The 22,361-nt window shown below is 39.7% G+C and overlaps 1 protein-coding gene across 3 annotated transcripts in view; it reads left to right on the top strand.

Annotated features, from left to right (window-relative positions):
* Positions 1 to 1,370: 1,370 nt before the first annotated feature.
* PHLDB2 (pleckstrin homology like domain family B member 2) overlaps positions 1,371 to 22,361 on the top strand; it is a gene marked incomplete at both ends in the record, with an annotated part of 75,964 nt that continues 54,973 nt past the window's right edge. The window contains one exon of one of the 3 annotated variants that reach the window (XM_084231907.1): positions 1,371 to 2,719. In XM_084231907.1, coding sequence (XP_084088033.1) covers positions 1,385 to 2,719 — 1,335 coding nt within the window. The remainder of the gene's footprint in view (positions 2,720 to 22,361) is intronic. The other 2 variants (XM_084231906.1, XM_084231905.1) reach the window with 2 other exon arrangements.

The following is a 22,361-nucleotide window of genomic DNA, read 5'->3' on the forward strand; positions in this document are numbered from 1 at the left end:
ATGGGAATGTTTAAGTTGTTTTCACTTTGATAATGATAAAAACAAAGTCTTTATCAGAATAAACCTTCATGTTTGCAGTGATAACTTGTAATTAAAAGATATGTTCATAGAATGAACCTTTAGCTTCTTAATTTGTTGAAACTAGACTTTGAAACCTATCAGTAAGGTAAGGTAAAAAGTATCAGGCTTTTCTGCCCTCCCACCATCAGGATAGATGATGGAACCCTGAGGTCCCGCATGCATGTCTGATGGCGGGCACCTGGAGTAGGGTGTGGGCATAGGTAGATGGGATTCACCTGGGCTAAGACTAGGCTTTTAAGGGCGGCGTCACGGGGACGCCAGCAGGAGCAGAGAACCTGAGAGAGAAGCAGAGCCATGAGAAGAGCAGAGAGAATGTGAGAGAAGGCTGGAGAGCCCATAGTAAAGACTTGCTGGGGGCTGGGAGGCCTGCCGTGTACGTGGTGAATCCCAATAAAAGCCTGCAAAAGCCACTGAGGGTTCCAGGACTCCTCCTTTACCCGGTCTGCTGGATCAGAAAACCTGCACTGTGTTCTTCCTGTCCTTACACTATCTTAGGACTGCATATATTTTTTATAGAATCATGGAGGACAGAATCTTGAGAAGTGGTGGTTTCGCATAGGCGCTGAAGAGAGGAAAGATGCTACACTAGAGGAGAGAGTTTGAGATCCAGGGTGAATGTAGGGCATTTGGGGCTCCTGGGAACTTGAAAGAGACATCAGGATTAAGTTTTAAAAACTTCACCCTCACCCTGGTATGGGAAAAACTCTTTGGTCTATTATTACCTGCTTTTTTTCTGATGGGTGCAGGAGCTTTATTAAGTCTTTTTGTTAAAAAGATAATTCTTAAAACCCCCTTTTAAAGAGTCATTATCTGACACTCATGCTATTGATCATTGTCCAACCAACTTTTTTTTCTCTGCCAGAGTTTTGTTTCCTTAGGACTTTACTTCTGCCAAGTTAATGATTTTAGCAGAGACATCTAAAGGAAGGTTCACTGCATCACCCCTTTGGATGTTTGCAGGGTACTCAGGAAGCAGGTGGTCCTGCTCGAACCCTAAAGGGGAATTACCTTTCTTATGTATCAACCTAATCCTGCACCTGTACTTGATTAGGGATTTGTTGTGTCAAATCTCATTGATGTCCTCTCAAATTATTTTTCTTTTGTATAAAAACGATTCCAGATCAGTGGTCTTTGTCATCGTTTTACAGTATGGTTTTACTAGGTTTATTACTATAACAGAGTTTGTGTCTGTTAATTACATTGGGCCAAGCTGCAAGACTGTGCTGACAAGTAGTTGGCCTTTTTAAGTCATTTTTGATAAGTAAAACTTTCTGTTGTTTCTTTTACAGATTCCAACAAGATTATGGCAGAGCATAGCCACATACAAAAACAACTGGATTTACAAAACGGTAGCTTAGAGGCAAGCTTGGTGACGAATCCCCTCGAGAACGATTCCCAAAACATAATGGAGAGTCTAAGTCCGAAGAAATATTCTTCCAGTCTGAGATTTAGAGCCAATGGAGACTATTCTGGCTCTTATTTAACCCTCTCACAATCTGTACCTGCTAAGAGAAGCCCTTCTCCTCTGGGAACCAGTGTCAGAAGTAGCCCCTCCTTGGCCAAAATACAGGGAAGCAAGCAGTTCTCTTGTGATGGAATTGACAAGAATATTTCCATGAAATCTCCCGCTCCTTTGCTTGGCACTTCACAGTCCCTCAGCGGATATTCCGTCGGGAGAGTGGACTTTGATCATTATGCTGGCCGGGACAGTGACAGGTCCTTGAGACTCTCAGAGAAGCCACCCTATTCCAAATATAGCACAAGGAATAAGTCACATGACAATGTCTACTTTCTCGGAGGGCTGGAAGGCCGCAAGGTGTCCGGCTCGCTCCTGGCCATGTGGAATGGAAGTTCCCTGAGTGACACTGGCTCCTCTCCCATCAGCAGATCTGGAGCGGCCAGCATGCCTTCCAGCCCAAAGCAAGCCAGGAAAATGAGCATCCAGGACAACCTGGCACTTCAGCACAAGTTGGCAAGACACAGGGAGCCAGCGTCTGAAAACGTCAGCTTAAGAACTAGGAAGTACTCAGGCAGCAGCCTGAGTCACATGGGTGCCTATAGCCGATCCCTCCCCAGGCTGTACCGGGCCAATGAGAACCAGCTGACACCTCTCAGTTTGCCCCCGAGAAACTCTCTGGGCAATTCCAAGCGGATGAAACTGGGAGAAAAGGATCTACCTCATAGCATTATAGACAATGACAATTACCTGAACTTTTCTTCTTTCAGCTCAGGGGCTTTACCCTACAAAACCTCTGTGTCTGAGGGAAATCCTTATGTGAGTTCCACACTCAGCGTCCCTGCAAGTCCCCGAGTGGCTCGAAAGATGCTCCTGGCCTCCACCTCCTCCTGTGCCTCTGATGACCTTGACAGGGCTTCCTACTCTGGGACTAGTCCAGTTCCTCAGTTTCCTTCTGGAGAATCAGACAGAGTATTTGGCACCAGGAGAAACTTCTCTTGTGGATCTGTCGAGTTGGATGATGCAGATTTGGAGAGCCTCAGGCAGGCCTCGGGAACCCCGCAGCCTATTCTTCGGGAACGGAAAAGCAGCATCAGCTCCATTTCAGGACAGGACGACCTGATGGATTATCACCGCCGTCAGAGGGAAGAGAGACTCAGGGAGCAGGAGATGGAACGATTGGTAATCTTCACCTCACTTGCCCTCAGTTTCATTGAACAGCTTCTTGGTAGCAAACTTCAAGGATATGTGTGCATGTCAGATTTCCATGTCATTGGCTACTACTGTCCCTTTGTAGAAGTTCTCCTGCTCTCCTTCTTTCCAGATCACTATTAGTCACACATGGTTAATTCGAAGGCCTCTACGTGCCTAATGTTAAGTTTCTCTGAAGAGTTCTCACAAGTATAAATTCTAACAAAGGTAGTTGTGAATTTATTGTTTCTTCTAAGTCTTACAGACTTTTCTTTTCAGACTTTGAGGAAATACAGATTTGTGTTATTTGTATCATCAAATTTGCTTGTGCATGGTGTGATAGAAATAATCCGTGAAACTACGATTCATCAGGATTAGGCAAAGATTATTTTTATTCATTAATGATTAATGGTGAATTATCTCCTTAATGAGGGTACCATTCAGGATGGTAAAGCTGATTTTAAGTAAGACTATCGAGAGTATTTTAGTTACTGAAAGAAAGTATCCTGGAATAAAATTCTAAATCACATGCAAAACTAGTTAATGCCTTGTGGGACTAATGAAATGATAACCTTTAGTTTATAATGCATCTATTATATAAAGGACAGAAATATTTGCATCTATTATATAAAGGACAGAATTTGTTTGAAAATTTGGGGAAATAACTATTTGCATGACTTAGTGGTTTGCATCTATTATATAAATATTTGCAACTATTATATAAAGGACAGAATTTGTTTGAAATTTTGGGGAAATAACTATTTGCATCACTTAGTGGTTTTGTTAAGTTAATGTCTATACTTAACAGTTTCCGAATATCCTAATCAACAATAGTGAATGAAAACAATTGTGTGTATCCCTAGAGAAACTGGCATTCCGTAGGTGGTTCTGTAAGATGGGGCTCCAGTAAGATAGGTCCTTTTGTTATCAAAAATAATATACAAAGATCTGAAAAAAATTTGTATTGAAGTAGCATTCCATAGGTTTCCAAAGATTTTTTTTAATGTTCACAAAAGGACACTGTACTTGGGCTTGATTCATTGACATAAATTCAAAAGAAATTTTAATGAGCATATGAAAGCCTTTCTGTATTTGGAAAACAAATCCAGCACTATACTGTGCTGAACAAATATTATTAATAAAGCCAGAGAATTTTTAAAAAGCACCTTTCCTTCCCTCCTCTTCTTTAGTATTTGGCAAGTAATAAGCTTCCAGCATATTCTAGAGCCAGTCTGCCCAGGACTGTCTGGCCAGCTTTGCTGTCCAGCTGTGCAACTTTAGGCAAACAACCAACCTCTTTGGAGTTTCTTCCCCTCTGAAATAGTAGTGCTAACAAGAGAGAAGACTGCTGTAGTAAGAACACGCTATGCTGAAACAGTGCCCAGCACATGGGGACCTGCAGCGAACACAAGATGTTATTTATTATAAAGGCAGGAGACAAAGCTTGGACTATTGAGCCAGTTTTACAGAGGAGGAAGCTAAGGCTGAGGGAGATGAAAGTGCCTCTGGGTATGAGAGCTAGGGGATACAAGCTCAATTCACAAGCTACTCGGCCTCCTGGTTCACCATCCCCTAGTCCTGATCTGGGCTAAAATAAAGTAAAAAAATTAAAGCCAGAGAATAAATTTCTATCTGATGATTTATTAAGGAAACTGAGAACATTTCAATGGCTTTTCTTACTCCAGAGATCTTCCTTAAATGCCCTTATTTATTCTTTTGTTCCATACACAAGAAATTTGTCTTCATCAGGATTCATCTTTAGCCCTGGTCAGTGTTGATGAATTTCTTTTTCCTTTAGTTTCCCCATATTCTCTAAGACTCCTGACAATCCAGGAAGTGACCTTCCTTACTGCCTTTTAGGTTAGTACTGTGTTTAACTTTTGGGAAGAGTTTTGTGGACATTGGCTTCAGATATATAAAAAAAAATTTTTTTAAAGATTCATTTATTCATACAAGCACTGGGTACAGTCAGAAGCGCGGGAGGGTGAGAGAATTCACCAGAGCCAGAGCAGGGAACAGAACAGGTAGACTGACGAAATACAATGCTGAGGGGAGCAGCGGGCGTGGCAGGAGAGGTCTGTCACGCCATGTGGGACCCTCGCCGGCGGCCGGGGATCGAACCGGCACTGCAGAGGCTGCGGGCAGCTTTGCAGCCCAGCGCTCAACCACTGTGCCACCAGGGGAGGCCCCAGATATAAAAATTATAACTCTTTCTCCTTAATAATGGGCTTTGTCCCATCTGGTGAAATGAAACTTATTTTTAAATATGACACTCTCATTTTGACCTCAGTTGCATAGTTTTTCTGATTAACATTCCAGGAAAAGGGAGGACAGATCCTTATTGAGCCTATGTATAATATTGTCATTAAAAAGAAAAGTGAACAGGAAAAAATATTTCTTCCTGAATTCTAGGGCTAAGGAGAACAAGCTACTAAGGAGAACAAGCTACTATTAAAAGAAAGTTCGTTTAGTTAACAAAATCAGAGTAACAAAATCAAACATTAAAAATAGATCAAGATGGGGCCTCCCTGGTGGCACAGTGGTTGAGTGCTGGGTTGCGAAGCTGCCGGCAACCTCTGCAGTGCCGGTTCGATCCCCGGCTGCTCCCCGGCCACCAGAGGTGGGTCCCACATGGCGCGCAGACTTCTCCTGCCGCCCACTGCTCCCCTCAGCAGTGTGCTTCCTTCCTTCTGCCTGCTCTGCTCCCCGCTCTGGCTCTGGTGAATTCTCTCACCCTCCCACACTTCTGACTGTACCCAGTGCTAGTGTAAATAAATAAATAAATAAATAATAAATCTTTAAAAAAAATAGATCAAGATGAATGCTAAAGTTTCCCCCATAAGAAAATAAATTAAAATATTTAACAATAATTTGTCAAACACATACTCACATTTATAAATCATTTCTGGTATTGTCCACTTAGATTTACATAATTCTTATTCCTCTGCATCTTGGGACATTAACTTGATCTCATGAAATCACCTTTTTCTGGACTCAAAGGAATCCTCAAAATCTGATTTAGCTGCCTAGTATTAATTATCTCACTCATCGCCCTAGTATCTTCTCAGGAGTTGATGATCTATGAAATATCAAGAGGAAAGAGTGCCTGGTGAAGTTCTGTCCACAAGGCTCCCAGACTGCCTTGTTGAAGGCACATTCTAGTTTTAACTTAAGCAGTATTTAGGTAAACATGAGAAGAAAGCAGAGAAACTGATAAAAATAAAGGTAGGTGGCTGTAGCTAATTAATGGTTAATTTAACAAACAGTATTTTCAAGGAGAGTTAAAAATCCTCAATCAGAGCATAGGCATTGGTCTTACTTAATCAGTGTTTCCCCTGTGGATAAGAATGTATTGTAGAGAGTGAGAATATTGTTTTGTATTCAGGATCATTCTGTCAAGTGTGCAGTCTCTCAACTTCATTCATATTTTACCTGTACAGAATTAGCTTGGTTGAAAAGCTGAATTTCTTCCTGTGCAATTCTTGATAGTGTGCTATCTTTATGTAAGGGGCATTGCAAACATACCCAATTATTTCTAACATTCTTCCTTTTGTGTGGTTAAGGAACAAATCTGTGTGTTTGAATGGGCTCCTCTGGGGAAAATTTGAAATTGTTCAGATATAAAAGATATCGTAGAAAGAAGTTATTTTTTGCAGTTTAGAATCTGATCTTGGGGAGGCAAAATCAAAACTAATCAAAGTAGATTTTTCCATTTAAATAATAAAGCACCATAGATGCTTGAAAACAATGAGTGTTTCCTGTTACTCAACATGAAAAGCCAGAGTATGTTATTTTATAAAAAAAAATAAACTTCAATTCATTCAGAAATGAGGAACTCTTTTTAGTCATTGTAAATATGCAAGGATTTATCCCTGTCATTATAAAGCAAAAAAGTTACTCTTGTACTGAATATCTGCTTTCTGAGCATAAATAACCTTTTACTACTTTTTGTAAGCATACACTGAATTTAGTTTACATTAATAAATTTCTTACTATGCTATGCATTTTCAAAAATATTTCATGTATAAACCCATTAAAATTATACAAACTTTGCCCAAACTTTAACAAATTTTGGTACCTCTTTATATATTTATTTTTGCAAATATAAAGTAAGTCCCAAAAAGCTCCCTTTGGCAAACCCACAATTTTTAAAATTTCAACCTTTTAAGACCTTCAGTAGAAAAGGGATTATTAAAATTAGGGTGCATAGAAAGAAGAGGAGTGAAAGTATGTAGTTTCCCAATGAGACACCCAAAGTTATCCATCCCCTTGTGGGTAAATATCCAGCCAAACAGGGTTGCTCAAAGCAGGGCTACTAAGGCCCCAAAACTTGCCACAAGTCTAAGATACCTTTTGGTGAGCAATCATAGGAAAGGGACAGAAGGGGCCAGGCAAGTCAGAAAGGAAAAATGCAAAAGCAAAGTGCAAGTCAAGATAAAGGCTGCCACTGCCACCCTCCCCACAGGTCTCTCACCTATATCTCTTCCAAGTGTCTCCTTCAGAATCTCCTAAGTCCCTGGTGCAAGACCAAGGCCCAGAAGTGAGTGCAGCAGCTTCTTTGCATGTCTCTCTGCTCCACAAGCCTCCTCCAAGTCTTTAACTTTTGTTCTTCCAGTCTTCTCTCACATTTTCCACACACTTTAAGACAAAAGTACTTAAAGACATTGGAAATTTTGTTTAAGCTGACACATGACAGAACATAGTTATTGTTGATATTAAAAGGTTTGTCACAATTATAGTTCAGTTTGGGGGAGCAAAAATTTTATATGTTTCCTAATCTTAGACATTCTTTAGAAGTAATCTTAGCTTATCTTTTTAGTAAGCTAATATGACATTTAAGAAGTTCTTATAAACTAATCTCTATGAAAAGCAAATCAAAGCTTATTTTTTAAATGAAATTACATTTGTATTATACTGCACACTCATAAAACAAGGCAAAGACATATAACTTTATAAGCCTGATAATTAAATCAGTCTGATTTGTGTAAAGATTCACTTTGATCGTTTAAACTTATTTTCTGAAGCAAAATGCTTTGAAGTCAGCTGTTTTGATGAGAAAAGCCTTTTCCTTAAAAGGAGAGCACATTTAAATAATTTGAATTTCATGTTATTTTCCTGGAATATTAAAGATATTTAATTTATTTAAATGGTTATTAGTGTCTATAAACCAGTCTTTTTGGCTTACCAGAACTGAGCTCTTTTAATTTATCATTATCCCCAGGAGGTAGGAAAATATTTCACTTTTACACAGAGATTTTTTTTTTCAAGTACAGAGACACAAAAAAAGAACTTATATGGCATAAGTTCTATAACTGAAGCTGCAGGTCTAAATAAAACACTATAACCCCAAATCTCACAGTTCCAGGTCTCAAAAAACTGGTTGTTTTTCTACTTAGCACATACTCTGGTCCTGTTTGAGCCCACGGATAGAAAAACAGCAAAGAAATTAACAGCATCAAATTAAACACAGCAGTAACAACAGACAGATGCTCGGTGATCTCTCACTTTTGCTTTTGCTAGATTCCATTCTGTCTGGCAGATCACCTGGCTGTGAGATCTAAGACCACAATCCCAGGCTTTGTTGCCCCCATGGGGTTAACGACTGGGTGTGCACAAGTCAAAGGCCAGCTACACTGGCCATGAAGAATCAGAAACAAAAACTAAAGCACAGAGTGAGGAAAACAAAAACTGCAGAGAATAGCAAGTCAGGGAAGGTAAAGTTCTGCCCTTTGGGAATTACTCCAGGAGCCAAGAAAAGCTGGGCTTGTAGCCCATGGGCTGGACTTGGTGAGCAATGCAATGTAATTGACTCTGCAGGGTTGAGTCCATTTGGATAGCTCACTGGGAACTCTAAATTTTCAAAGCATGATTTTCAAACAGCACGCGTAATCTTTATACAAAAAAGAATAAATAGATGCCAAAGATTTATTATTAATAAGGACCCCAGGCAGGACTAGACTGATTCACTTAAGCAAAATTTCAGTAGTGTTTTAACTGTGATCATTATGCCATTGTTTCATCTGGAGTTTTTAAGTTGTTCACTCTTTATTTGAAAATTCAAGGTAATTATGTTGAGTACCAAATACTGAACCATAATTATCAGCTCCAAGGACCTAATAATAAGGTATCATAATCCATTTTGAGTCTCCATTAAATAGACTGCTGAGCTATTTGAGATGTGTAGTTTATAACTTTTTCCCCTTCTTTCTTGCTCTCAGTTGCCAAATCATGCTTTTGTCAATGTGCCAGTCCTTTTTTCTTTTTTCTTTTCTTTTAGAAACCAGATATTGAGGCTTGTTTAAAAATATTCCAAACTAAGAGTCACTAGGTGCAAGTGAGGTCTTGAGAAGGTCCTGCGTGGTGAAGTGTGGGCACTTCTGTTTCTAGACTTCGTGACATCTTTTTGGGGTAGTCAGTCAGTGGTTGTTACAATCTAGTTCTGAGCTATTTTCTGAGAAAGGGACTTCAATGAATAAGGTACCTCTGTAGGCCTGGGGTGCTGCTCCTTTGGCAAACTAAATATCCTAGAAGCTAGAAAAATTATCATAAAGTAAACAGGATATTCTGGTATTCATATCATTTGATTCCTGTGTCTCTCTCCCCACCTGCCCCCAGTTATACAGCGATTACCATCTAGCAGTGCGTCTTATGCTCCAGGGCAGTTAAAGTCATTTTTGAAAGAAAAGAGGCAAATAAAAAACTTGAACAAACCCTACTGCTGTGAGAGAGTATTAATTTAGTATGATTGCCAAAAGCATCTGCGTGCTATTGTGGAAAACCAGTGGCTTCCCACAATTGCATTGTAGCTGTCCAGTATTTTCTTTCTGGCTGGTGACAGTCATTTGTGGTGCCTTGATAAACAGCATTGTCGCCATGTAAAACTATGTAGGACCACACTTGATATTCATTTCTCAAACATGTTGTAATGCGTTACCAGCTCTCACGAGGCACTGCTGAATCAAGTTTCCTAATTTTTCACATACTCTACCACCCTGAAGATAAGGTTGGCTTCCTTTCAAGGCACATGTTAATATTTCCATGGCAGTTATTATTTGAAAAGGTGAAATGTCTGGGTTAGCAATTCTCTTCTGTTTGGAAGGTGTTTTGTTATAATAGCTTCTCTGAAAGCAGTTTATGACTAAAGAATGTTAAGTAGCAAGAGGCTGGGACCATGGCTATTTTACTCTCCACTGTACATCCATCTGAACAAGAAATAAAGCTCATAATAAAATTCTTAGAAATATGTACAAATTAGGCAAGAATAGAATGGAACTATTGACTAGAATGTCTGGAGAATGGGAAGCATTGCATGCTTATTTTTTCAAAAGAATGAGTGTTTTTTATAACCATTCATGACATTCAACCTGACTTTTCCTTATTCTGATGTGACTGTACCCCTAGTTCTCAAATATTTCAAATTTAAACTCAAGTATGTAGCTTAGGTAACAGTGTCTGTACAAAAGAATGCAAGTATCTCAGCATAAATTCCTTTTTACTTCCAGAAATGAGGAAATTCCCTTTTAATTTTAAGTTAAAAACAAAAAGGTAAAAATGAGTTATTTTTCTTCATTTTGAAAATTTTGTAATTTTTTAAAAAAGATTTATTTATTTATGCATACAAGAACTGGGAGTGTAGGCCAGAGGTGTGAGGGTGAGAGGATTCACCAGAGACAGAGAGGAGAGCGGAACAGGCAGGTTGACTGAAAACACTGCAGAGGGGAGCTGCACCATGTTGGTAGCTCCCTGGCAGGGGATCAAACTCATGCTGCAGAGACTGGCGATTGCTTGATAGCACTGTGTCTTTAACCCCTGTGCCACCAGGGAGGCCCGAAAATTTTATAATATTTTTTGTAAGAATTGGTGTGCTCCAAGGTCATACAGAATCCCAGGCTCAGGGCCCAGAATGCTCCTAAAATTAAAACAGAAATGTATTAGAGCATATTTAAGGAATTAGAATATTGATGTTGTCAAATAAGTGTATATGCTCACTAATCTGCTTAATAATCTCCTTAAGGTGGGACACAAATACTATTTAAAGACCAGAGAGTAACCAGCTTGGAAATAATATTGTTACCCTATCTGTAGATATGTTTTACTTCTCCACGTGCTTCTTGATGCCTCCACTTCCTATGGACTCCTGACCCCAAAAGACCTTTTGGGGATTATGCTGAGCTGTGTTGTAAGCTTGGCAGCATTTCTTGGTTGAGAGCGGAATGGACAGTGTAAAGAGAGTACTTCTTGTTGCCTACTATTGTATTAAGCATTTTGTTTTATATGTGAAGAAAGCTTAAGTATTGAAAACTGTTTTGTCCTTCAATATGACTTGAAAGGCATCACCTTCCTGATTCAGCCCTTCCTCTTGCTACATCCTGGCTCTAGTGTTACTTAGAAAAAAAGTTTGCGCTAGTGGAATGTAAGCCAGTCAAACTGCCAGTGAGGTTGAGAGATTGCTTTACAAACCAAACAGATGTGGCAGCTCGGGCTTTTTAAAGGGATATTTAAAATGATGACTTTCCTATATTTTGAGTCAGAATGTCCACTGTTGCGGCAGTCGATTTAATCTTTGGGTTTAGCATAGCCTTAAACTGATTTGTTTTGTGGAGTCCTGCTTTTCTTAGCTCCAATATGTAAAACAGTAGTCACTTTGCAGGTGTTCACTTTTATGCCTTGCTGGGTGATTTATACAGTCTAGATAGAAAAACAATGCAAGCCATAAATGTGAACCACATTTGTAATTTCAAATTTTTTATGTTAAGAAAAACTATAAAAAAGCAGAATGAATTATAATATATTGGACAACACAGGATTAGATTAATGATACCACCCACTGCCCAAATGAGTTATTCTCCAAGGCAATTTCTTTCATTTCTAATAAAATGAGAGAAAATGTATGTAGCCAGTGGGTAATAGAAACGAGACTGCTATCTATGGTCAGAGCTCCTTAGGTCATTGGAGAATAAAATATGATCTGTAGCTTCTAAATAGCGAGTTGATGCCATTTATGAAGATGTTCAGTAAAGATTGAAGGAATTAATCATTGTTAGCTGTCTGCGTTATCTGAAAAGTAAAAGTGAACACATATTTTTTTCCTTTTTCCTTTCTTCATTTGGAGTGCTGGATAGGAAGGGCATGGGGAGGGACAAAATAGCATTTAGCAATAATCTAGTTACTCCACATTGAGGACATAATACTGTTCTAGGTCAGGGTCATTATGACAGTTGCTGTTGAAAGCTGGTACATCTCTGCTTGAGAGGAAACCCCAGGGAACCCCAGGGTCTCACTGCACTGGCAGTACAAGCTATTGCCTCTTGATGGTGCCACACATTTAAAAATCCCTGCTCAGAGCTGAGGGATTGTGTGCTGTGAATCTTAGCTTGGTTTAGCATTCTTGGGCTAATTCTGAAATATAGATGTTAACTTAGACTAAAAGGAAGCCTTTGCAACTCCATATCAGTTATGGGAAAAGCCTTATTCTTTTTTTAAAATGATAAATCAATGCATGAAGACTCATTAAACAAGAAAAAAAACTCATACTAAAATTCATAGAAATATGTACAAGTTAGCAAGAGTAGAAAATATATCAATAATAACATGGACATGAGGGTGGAGTGATGTGGGAAGACTACTGATTCTTCATGGGAAAAGCTTGTCAAATTTCTTAGTATATCTAACTTAAAAGCTTTTAATCTACTTTTAAAAAATTTCACATCCAATAATAGATTTAGTGACTGTATTGGCTAATTGTTATAATTTTGGTTCTCCCCAGTTCTAGAAAAATTTATAGGAATGTTTGCTATGAAGAATATTTTAAAGTTTGAGCTTGATTTTTTTAAAAAAGGCTAAAACAGGTTATTACAATAGAAAATGATTCACCACTTTTTCAGTGGAGAATGTTGATTTAACCATCTCAATGTGCAGGCTAAGACCTATAAAAAGACACTTTTAAAAAAGTAGTCTCTATTTTGAAATCACTGTAGAGTCACATGCAATTTAAGAAATATTTCAGAGAGTATCTACGTACCCTTTACTCACTTTCCTCCAGTGGTAACATCTTGCAAACTATCATACATCAGGACCAGCGTGTTGACCTTGAGTGAGTCAAGACACTAACAGCTCTGACGCCACATGCTTTCCCCACAGTGCCCTTTTTTTTTTTTTTAATACAAGCACTGGGTACAGTCAGAAGCGCCGGGAGGGTGAGAGAATTCACCAGAGCCAGAGTGGGGAACAGAACTGGCAGACTGATGAAATACACTGCTGAGGGGAGCAGCGGGCACAGCAGGAGAGGTCTGCGCACCATGTGGGACCCTGGCTGGTCTAACCAGTGCTGCAGAGGCTGCGGGCAGCTTCGCAGCCCAGGGCTCAACCTCTGCACCACCAGGGGAGGCACTCCCCACAGTGCCCTTTTACAGCCACTCCCGTTTGCCTCCTACCTTCTCCATAACCCCCAGCAACCACTGTCTATTCCCATTTCTAAAATTTTGTCATTTCAAGACCGTTTCATAAATATAATCACCTTGTGTGTAATTTCTTGGCTATGGCTTTCTTTACATGATGTAATTCTTTGGAAATCAGCCAGGTTGTACCATGTTGATAGCTGTTTTTCAGCTCCGTGTCCAGGATGTACAGGCCAAAGAAAATGCAAGGAGACTCACTTCTGTCTTTTTCTTGTGTCTCTAGCATCCAGGCTAATCTGTTGCCAGCTCTCCACCCTTCCGAATCTTGATTTTGTCTTGTACACAAATGTCCAGGTTTCATAGCTGTTCTTAGTGGGAGGAAGTGGGAAAAGTAGCTCCATTCCATCTTCCCAGCAGCAGAAGTCAGGGAGATTTGTTTTTTAAAGTTCAACACAACCAAAAACTTTCCCTGGTGACATCTGATAGACTGCTAGGGCAAAGTCATTCTGGGGAGTATTGCTTTGTTGAAGAATTTTGGTTTTGAAAAATTGATGTTTCCCACTTATCGCTGCTGTGACCTTCTGCCAGCTCTGGGACTGTAATTTTGATTTTGAGAAAAGACAGTTTTAGGAAAATGCTAAGTAGAATGAAAAGGAACAATTTTCTCATTTATTATTTTCTCATTTTGATTATAGGATAACAGAGCCAGACATTGAAAGTATTTTCCATCTGATCACAAAGACTAAAACCTAAAACTTATTCAACAGAGATTGCAATTTTAAATTGTTCAGGGAGGAAAGACAATCTCGTTCCTTTCTTAACATCTCAAATACAGAAAGAACCCATGTCATTGTTCATTTTGCATTTATGTATAAAATTGTAGTGTGCTACTAAAATTTTAACAGTATTTTCATGAGACATATCTCTCATAAAAAGTTGTATTATAGTACCTCTGTGGATAGCCCACCTTCCTTTTGTACATGTTAGATTTTCTACTTTTGCATTCTATTAACTTCTTACTATATAAAAAAAATTCGTTCCTTATTTTTTAGGATAGATTTTTATCAGTGTGAAGATTTGGTTTTGGTATCTCATGTACTGGTTTTAATTCAACAAAGTAAAATAAAATTCTGAAAGTATTTCAATGGGTTATGTTCTGTAGATTATAGCTTTTCAAGGGAAACAAAAAAGTTCCTCTGGAATTTAGTTGAGCCAAGTGACAGTGTGAACAAATGGCAGCATTATTGGACTTTGTCATATTTTCTTTAATAGTCTGGAGCAACAGCATTTCTTTATTTTTTTTTAAAGATTTATTTATTTATACAAGAGCTGGGGTACAGGCCAGAGGTGCAGGAGGGATCGAGGATTCACCAGAGACAGAGCAGGGAGCAGAACAGGCAGAAGGGCCGAAAGCACTGCTGAGGGGAGCAGTGGGAGAGGCAGGAGAGGTCTGTCACGCCATGTGGGTAGCTCCCTGGCCTGCCGGGAATCAAACCCATGCTGCAGACGCTGCGGGCAGCTTCACAGCACTGTGCTCAAACTGCTGCACCACCAGGGAGGCCCGCTACAGCATTTTTTTAATAGATGGGACCCAGGCACTTTGCAGATATTCCTCTGAAACTTTGTTCCTGTGAGAGGAAAATATCTGGTGTATTTTTTTCAGACACTGTGGAAATTAGTTTTATACTGATCACATGAATTTCCTTTTTTTCTGACCAGTGTTTTTAAGTCTATTGAAAAAAGTGCATTTTATCTGCCCATGAGTTACCTAAGTTGAGGAAATAATGAACAAGTCATTTATAAGAGATATTTTCTTTCAAAGGATATCTTAATATTTTAAGAACAGTTCACATCACCTCTAATATTTTATAAAAGTAAAATTTTCATAACTTTTGTCAGCCAGGAATGATGCAGAAAGGCATCAGGGAAAGGTCTAGCACAGAAGAGACAAGGTCATTGTGGTTAGAGATTAACTTGTATTTGCCAAAATAATGCAAGTAAAACCAGAAGTGGAAAAGGGGAGCTGAAAAAACATTCTTGGGTTAAAAAGTAACTATGTTAATTAAATCAAGTGATAGTGTTTTGGGACATATGTGAGTATTGGAAGTAACCATAAACATTGCCCCAACATGTATGTTAAATATGTTATGTGTTGTCAATTTATTAAATATATTAAGCACATTTATTAAATGTGTTAATAGTTAAATATAGTATATGCTTATTTTATATTTATGTATGTTTTTAAAGTACAAGCTCCTAAAATATGGACACAGTTAGAAATAGTAGAGCAAGTGGGTTTACGGGAGAAGTTGACATACTGGTGAGTAATAGTAATTTTTTGAAAAGCAGTTGGAAGTGAGGAATTGTTATGTGAAATGAGATTAAAATAACAGAATTTCAAAGTAATAGCAAAGGCAGGATATGATAAGCTTCTCAAGTATTTGATATGCGCACTCATAGGGCAGGAATGCTGCTGAGCTCTATTTCAGGTGGAGCCAGGGACAAGGTGAAATAGAGATGTGGATTTTATGTCAAGGATAAAGTCCATGCTATGGATAGGAGAATGGATTTTTTTGGAGGTTCTTTCTAGAAGCTCATCTGCTGGGCTTATTGTGCTGCAAGGAATATGTGTTGCTCTCTGTTGATGCAGATAGAGGGACCAAATGACATAGACACTGAAAAGATTCCTGCCTGCCTGAGTTACTATGGTGACTGGACAGACAGGGCTCTTTCATCCCAGGCTCAGGCATGTGGTCTACCATGGGGTGGGAGTACAGGCACTAAAGGAATTTTTTCTACTTCCACACTGGCAAAAGCATCTCATAGATTTGTACATTTTTTCAGAGACCCATTATTGTACAACATGTTTTTCCTGTATTTCCTTTCCTGGAAACAACTGGGTTTGGGTTTTAGGTTTGCTTGTTAACCAGTGTTGGCGATGTTTCCCCAGGACCCACAAGACATTTATCTATTTATCTTCAAATGTTTGATGGTAACATCCCCAATGATGACTAACAATCACTGTGAGCCCCTGCTATGTGACACCAAGTTTAGAGTTTATAGGATAAAGTATACAGAACTTTCTCACACACTCCCTTATTGAATTTAAGAATCTAGGGTAGGTGTTTAATGATCTCTCATTGATAGGGCAGGAAATAAAGACTTAAAATGTTGAACTTGATAAAAATTTCTGTTATAGATGTGATGATTACTAGAACTTCAACTCCAAATATGTGTTTTTCCACTTAATCCAATTTAGACAAAGATTCTGCTCTGAATGTCCAGTGATTCTCTGGAAGAGATAAGTTCATTTATGCCAGAAATCATTAAAATATATGACCACAGAGAAAGGCACCAGACTTCCTTTGTGAAGAGTACTGATAGCTTTATTTCAGAGTGCTTCTCCTATTTCTTGTCACTTTACTCCTAATTTTCCTGGGGAATGGGAGATACCCCTTCTCTTACTGGGTGTCAAATCTGTACAATGTCAAGGCACACTGCCTCAGATTGCAAAGGGCTGGGAGTGATGGGAAAGGGAGGGCTGAACATTGACAATATCTTTTAAAATTGGAAATGAGGGGTTGATGTGGTATAAGGCAAGTAGGGAAGTAGAAAAACAATCCTCTGGGTAACTTGATAAAGATAATTTATTTGGGGGGATAAGGGAGGAATTTGAGTACATTTTCATACAGAGGGGAAGAAGTCAATAGAGAGGAAAGAAGAGTAGGAGAAGAGGTAATTGAGAGAACAAAGCCATAGTGAGGAGGGAATATAGGTGCATTGGTGTGGGTAAAGGGCCACAAGACTGAGGGACTCTGCTCAGATAACTGAGCTAATACTTATATTGTGTTTACTATGTCCCAGACAATATTCTAGGTGACAGCACAGCCGGATGGATGGATGGATGGATGGATGGATGGATGGATGGATGGATGGATGGATGGATGGATGATAGATAGGTCTACACCTATCTATATTTTTAAATGCTCACAACTACCCTTTAAGTTAGACATTCCATAATCCCTTGTTTTATATGTGAGGAAACTAAGACTCAGAGCAGCTAATTGACTTGCTCCGGGCAACCTAAACAGCTATGAAACCAGAATATAGACTCAAGCCTCCCTCTCCAGGGTTCATGCTCTTAGTCACTATGGTGAATTAAAGAATGAAAGATAGAAAAGGGAAATTTAGGGAAGTTTAAGTAGGATGACCTTGATCTTCTTAGGGAGCATTTTTGTTTATTTGAACACAGTAAGTGTATTTGAGAAATAGGTAAATGTCCTAGTTATTTTTTTCATGTCTTTTTCTCCCTCAGTAAATGACTATCCATTATTATAGAGTGAGAATATATGTTATAGAGCAAGAATATTGGGTGTAAACACAATATAAGTGTTTCAAAATCTTAATAGTTATCTGCATATAACAAGTGTTTGTTGATTAACTGGTAAGACTCCAGAAAAATTGTAGTTGTCTATAAACAGATACAGCCCCACAGAGCCATTGCTCTTTGTCAGCATGCCCCTTTCCTGTTGGGCACACATGCACATGGTAATTAAGGTAAGGGTGGCAGAAAGAAGTACTTTCCTGGCCATAAGCCTGAAAGTAGACTTCCCAACCAGACTATAAAATAAAATATTTGTAGCTAGATATTAAACTGCCCTCCATGAAGATACTTTGTAAAACCAAGCAATAAAAACTCCTACAATTTCTTATATCATCTGTCCTAACCTGAAAAAAATAAAAACAAACAACTACCAAAAACACATAAGGCAATATTTGGTTAAAGGTCACTGTCTCTACACAAGACCACCATTATTTCTGACACCAAGGCATAGGTCTATTCTGTTTAAGTTTAGGGCATTCCCTAAGCCATTCTCAGCTTTAGTCATGTGTCAGAGTGACGTACAAAGCCCTTGAAAGTTATTGTAGTCATGATTTCATTTATTACCGTTAAAGGCTACAGTTAAAGATCAGCCAAAGGACAAGTTGTAGGGTGAATCAGGAGGTGCCAAATGTGAAGTTTCACAATTCTTTCCATGTGGAGTCCAGTATTAGTGTGTGGCAATACCCTCGCAATACTGCCAACTAGAGAATCTTAGCTTAGCCTTGGTGCCCAGAGTGTTCATTGGAACTTCATCACATAGGCATGATTGATTGAATAGCCATGTGGTTAATCTCAGTTTTCAGGTTGATTGATACACCATAATCCAGAAGCCCCTACACTCAGTCAAACAGTTGATATTTCTAGAGTAGCTAGCTCCCTAGCTTATAGGGATGGATTATCAGGGATGGCCAACGTTATCCTAAACAAAAGCACTCCTATTAGGTGTGGCATAGATTGCTTTACAAAAACCAGCAATAAAGACCAGCCCTCTCTTTAGGCAAGATCAAATTCTTTAATACTGTAAGTAGCAAAGCTTTCTTTAGTAGGACCCTTGAGTCTCTCAACTCCAAGTTTTGAGCCACTTACCTGCCTGAAATTAAGTGAGGCATACCAGATAATGGCTTCTGTGGGGCCCTGGGATGGAGAAGGGAAAAAAAGCTTTATCTCAGTGACTTTAAAAGGCATAAGTATATTTCTCCTTTTACTCCATGGCCATCATGGATTGAACGAGGCCTCTGCTCCACATTCCCTTACTCAGGGCTCAGGCTGATGGACCCAGCGCCATCTGGAGTGTCCATGCAAGGCAGAAGTGGGTGTGTAATGAATCACATGCTAGCTGTTCAGGCAGAAGTGACACACATTGCTTCTTGCATTGCATTGGCCGAAGCAAGTTTGATAGCCAGATCTAGTTTGGGGGAAAGGAGTATATACTTACCCGGTGTCCAGAAAGAGGAGAACTGGTCATAATACAGCCAGTTACCATCCCAGGGGATTTATCTCTAAAAACAGACAGACCCACAGGAAAGACATTTAGCCATTGATTTTGTTTTTCCTCTGTCCTACCTGAGACATGAAAATTTGTTCCTTGCATTCTGGAAATTCTGCTTTGTTGCTGTGAGCTTTAACCTTTTCTCATTCTGCCATCTACCTTTAGGTTAGGATCTCTGACTCTCAGTGGTGGATCCTAAGAATTTATTCCAATGGTTCATTTAGGGTTGTTGGGATCGCTTGAGTACTAATATAAAGAGGAAGAAATTTGTTATTCTTATTTCTGTACATGTGCCTCATCCCTCTTCCTCCTAAGGCCCCGAGCTCTCTAGCACACAGTAATTGCTGATGCCTGAACACATGAGAATCTACAACTCTGTGCCTTTGCTTGTATGGATCCTTTACAGACTTGATCTGCCTGCTTCATTGTCTGTCAGACAAACTCATATTTTTCCTCGAAGACAACTCAAATCTGTTTAATGTCATTTTTGTGTGTTGCTTCCCTAGAAGTGAATCTGTAGGTTTTCCTTAAATCTCTGCTATCATTATTTCCTTAATTTATTCCCACTTGTGTGCCCTGTGAAAAATTTGATGGTAGGTATGACGTCTTTTTTCATCTTTGTATCCCCAGCACATTACAGGGCCAAGAATAACTTAATCGATATTTGTTGAACTTAAGATTATGGAGCTTTTGAAAGGTTACAGGAGAAGTAATGTCATCCTTCCAGGTAGTCTTAAGAAAATAAACTAAACTATTAAAGATTTACCCTTTGTTTTCTGTAATAAATGACCTAAGATATTTCATTCTAACAGAAGGATTTCAACATATAACTTAATTTGTTCAGAATTTATTCATTGAATACTGGAAATTCTGCTTTGTAGTTTTCTGAACAATTTAGTTCTGCATTACATTTACAGTCTTGTGGTTGATTACAGGGACTCTTCATGGGTTTGGAAATGGATAAGGTCCCTGACTGAGGACTGAGAACTGCAGTGGGGCAACAGCAGACACATTCCTCTGAAAAAGAAAGAACTCTCTGAGGTCAAGTAACATACTTAGCCCCAACAACTTTTTTAACTGCTAAGGGGGAAAATTGCACACCATTTTCTTCATGTATATTTTTAAGATCTCATGTCTCCTTCAAAACTTTCTTTGATATATGTGGAGTACTGAGATGGAAGTAAGAGAGAAAAAAAAAAGTATTTAAGATCATTTGATTCAAAGTGACCTTTTCTGATTCAAAGTGACCTTTTCTAAACCCTGAACACCAATGTGTTGGGGCATATGTATATTCAGGGCCATACTGATGTCTTTTCAAGAGAATGCACAATGGATTGCTGGTTAGGAGAGGAGGGTAGGAACTGGAGGCTTTCAAAGAGCATAGTCTCCCAGCTTAGCAGTTTGTCAGGGCAAAGAAAAGTGAGGGCCTCCCCCCCGGCACAGCGGGTTGAGTGCAGCGCTGTGAAGCTGTCCTCAGCCTTTGTGGTGTGGGGTCAATCCCCACTGGCCCGGGAGATACCCACATGGCACGGCAGACCTCTCCTGTCTCACCCACTGCCCCCCTCAGCAGTGTATTTCTATCCGTCTGCCAGTGCTGCTCCCCGCTCTGTCTCTGGTGAATCCTCTCACCCTCCTGCACCTCTGGCTTATACCCCAGTTCTTGTATAAAAATAAATAAACCTGGGCCTCCCCGGTGGCGTAGCGGTTGAGCACTGGGCTGCGAAGCTGCCCGCAGCCTCTACAGCACCAGTTTGATCCCCGAGAGAGGGTCCCACATGGCGCGCAGACTTCTCCTGCCACCCGCTGCTCCCCTCAGCAGTGTACTTAGTCAGTCTGCCTGCTCTGTTCCCCACTCTGGCTCTGGTGAATTCTCTCGCCCTCCCACGCTTCTGACTGTACCCAGTGCTTATATAAATAAATAAATAAGTCGTAAAAAAAAAAAAAAAGAAATAGCTAAATAAATAAATAAATAAACATTAAAAAGAAAAAGAAAAGTAAGTCTTAGGTCTGAAGTCCTACATCTCAAATGACCTCTCCTGTTTGCGCTTGATATTCACTTAATTATTCACAGCACCCAGTCTGATTCTCAGAAGTGTGCTGGTCCCTGAGAGCCCTGGCTTTAGGCCACACAGGTGGAGGCTATGTATGATGAATGGAGAACGAGACTGGAGTCTGCAACAAGATGCGAGTGGAAAGGGCTCGAAGGAGAATTATTTTGTGAGGGTAGACTCTGTTCAGGATTTTCCTTAAAAGGCTTCTTGTAGTGCTGTCTGAAATGCCTTGCAGACTTTCTTCTGACGCACTTCTCATCACAGTTTATTTTTCTTTGGTGCAGCTTTTATGGGGCCAGTGTGCCTCGGTATGGTTGGATTTCTTTCAGACTTGCGGGCAGTGGCGCTCCATGTGTGTGATTCAAGCCTGGACAGATTGGCTGTGAATGGGGCGATAAGAATAGCGAGAAGCACATACCAGTAGACCAAACTTCCTGTGCACAAGCCTTTGAATACTGCCTGTCACTGTCTGAAATAGCATTCATCTGAAGACTGGGATCATTTATTCCCTCTGGAATTAAGCAATAGCACTGGCAGCAAAAGAAACTATTTTAGGAAGGAGATGTGGGAGGAATTTTGCTATGTATTCCAGGCTAGACAGAGGCAACTTGCCTGCTTTTGAAGAGTACGCTGTTCATTAGAGCCCTGGTAAATGGAAATTGACAATTTTTAGATAATCACCAGTGTAATTAATGTCAAGCTTCAATATGTACGTACTCTGAGCTACAAACATCACTAAAGAAAGAGTTCAGATGCTTCAACTAAATTCACCTAAATATCAGACAATTTTTCCTTAGCAATTAGCCTCTAATGCAGTTGCTGTTAAGAAGGGGTACAAACTGACATCTTCCTATACTCCTCCTCACATATGTTCTTGAAGGTTGTTTTTGCATATTCTCAGGTCAACTTTGCTAGATTGTTGGAGAAGCTTAAAAGAAGGCCATGATTACTGTGCCCCGCCCCATCCCCACCTCCCTACCCATAAAGCTGAGGTGGGTAGGGCTTGGCAGCTGATGGCAGCTGCTGAGATAAATAAGCACCCAGCCTTCTAGATGGACAGGATGCAGAGGCACTTGGGATGAGGTGGTGCAGCTATGCATGCCAGTTGTGGAGAGAGGCCATGAGGACTGAGCTGCAGCTGGAGGCCAGAAATTCAGGCAGTGAGAGGGAGGTGGGGACTTATAGAGACCAGTTTAATTATCCTTTTCATTAAGCTGTTGCATTTTTGGAGAGTGGGATAGTACTTTAGAGGACAGATTAAAGTCACATGTAACTAAGGGACTTCTATCTAGTTGTTTAATGTATTTAATGG

Source organism: Talpa europaea (assembly GCF_964194135.1).
Source record: "Talpa europaea genome assembly, chromosome: 4".
NCBI lineage: Eukaryota > Metazoa > Chordata > Mammalia > Eulipotyphla > Talpidae > Talpa > Talpa europaea.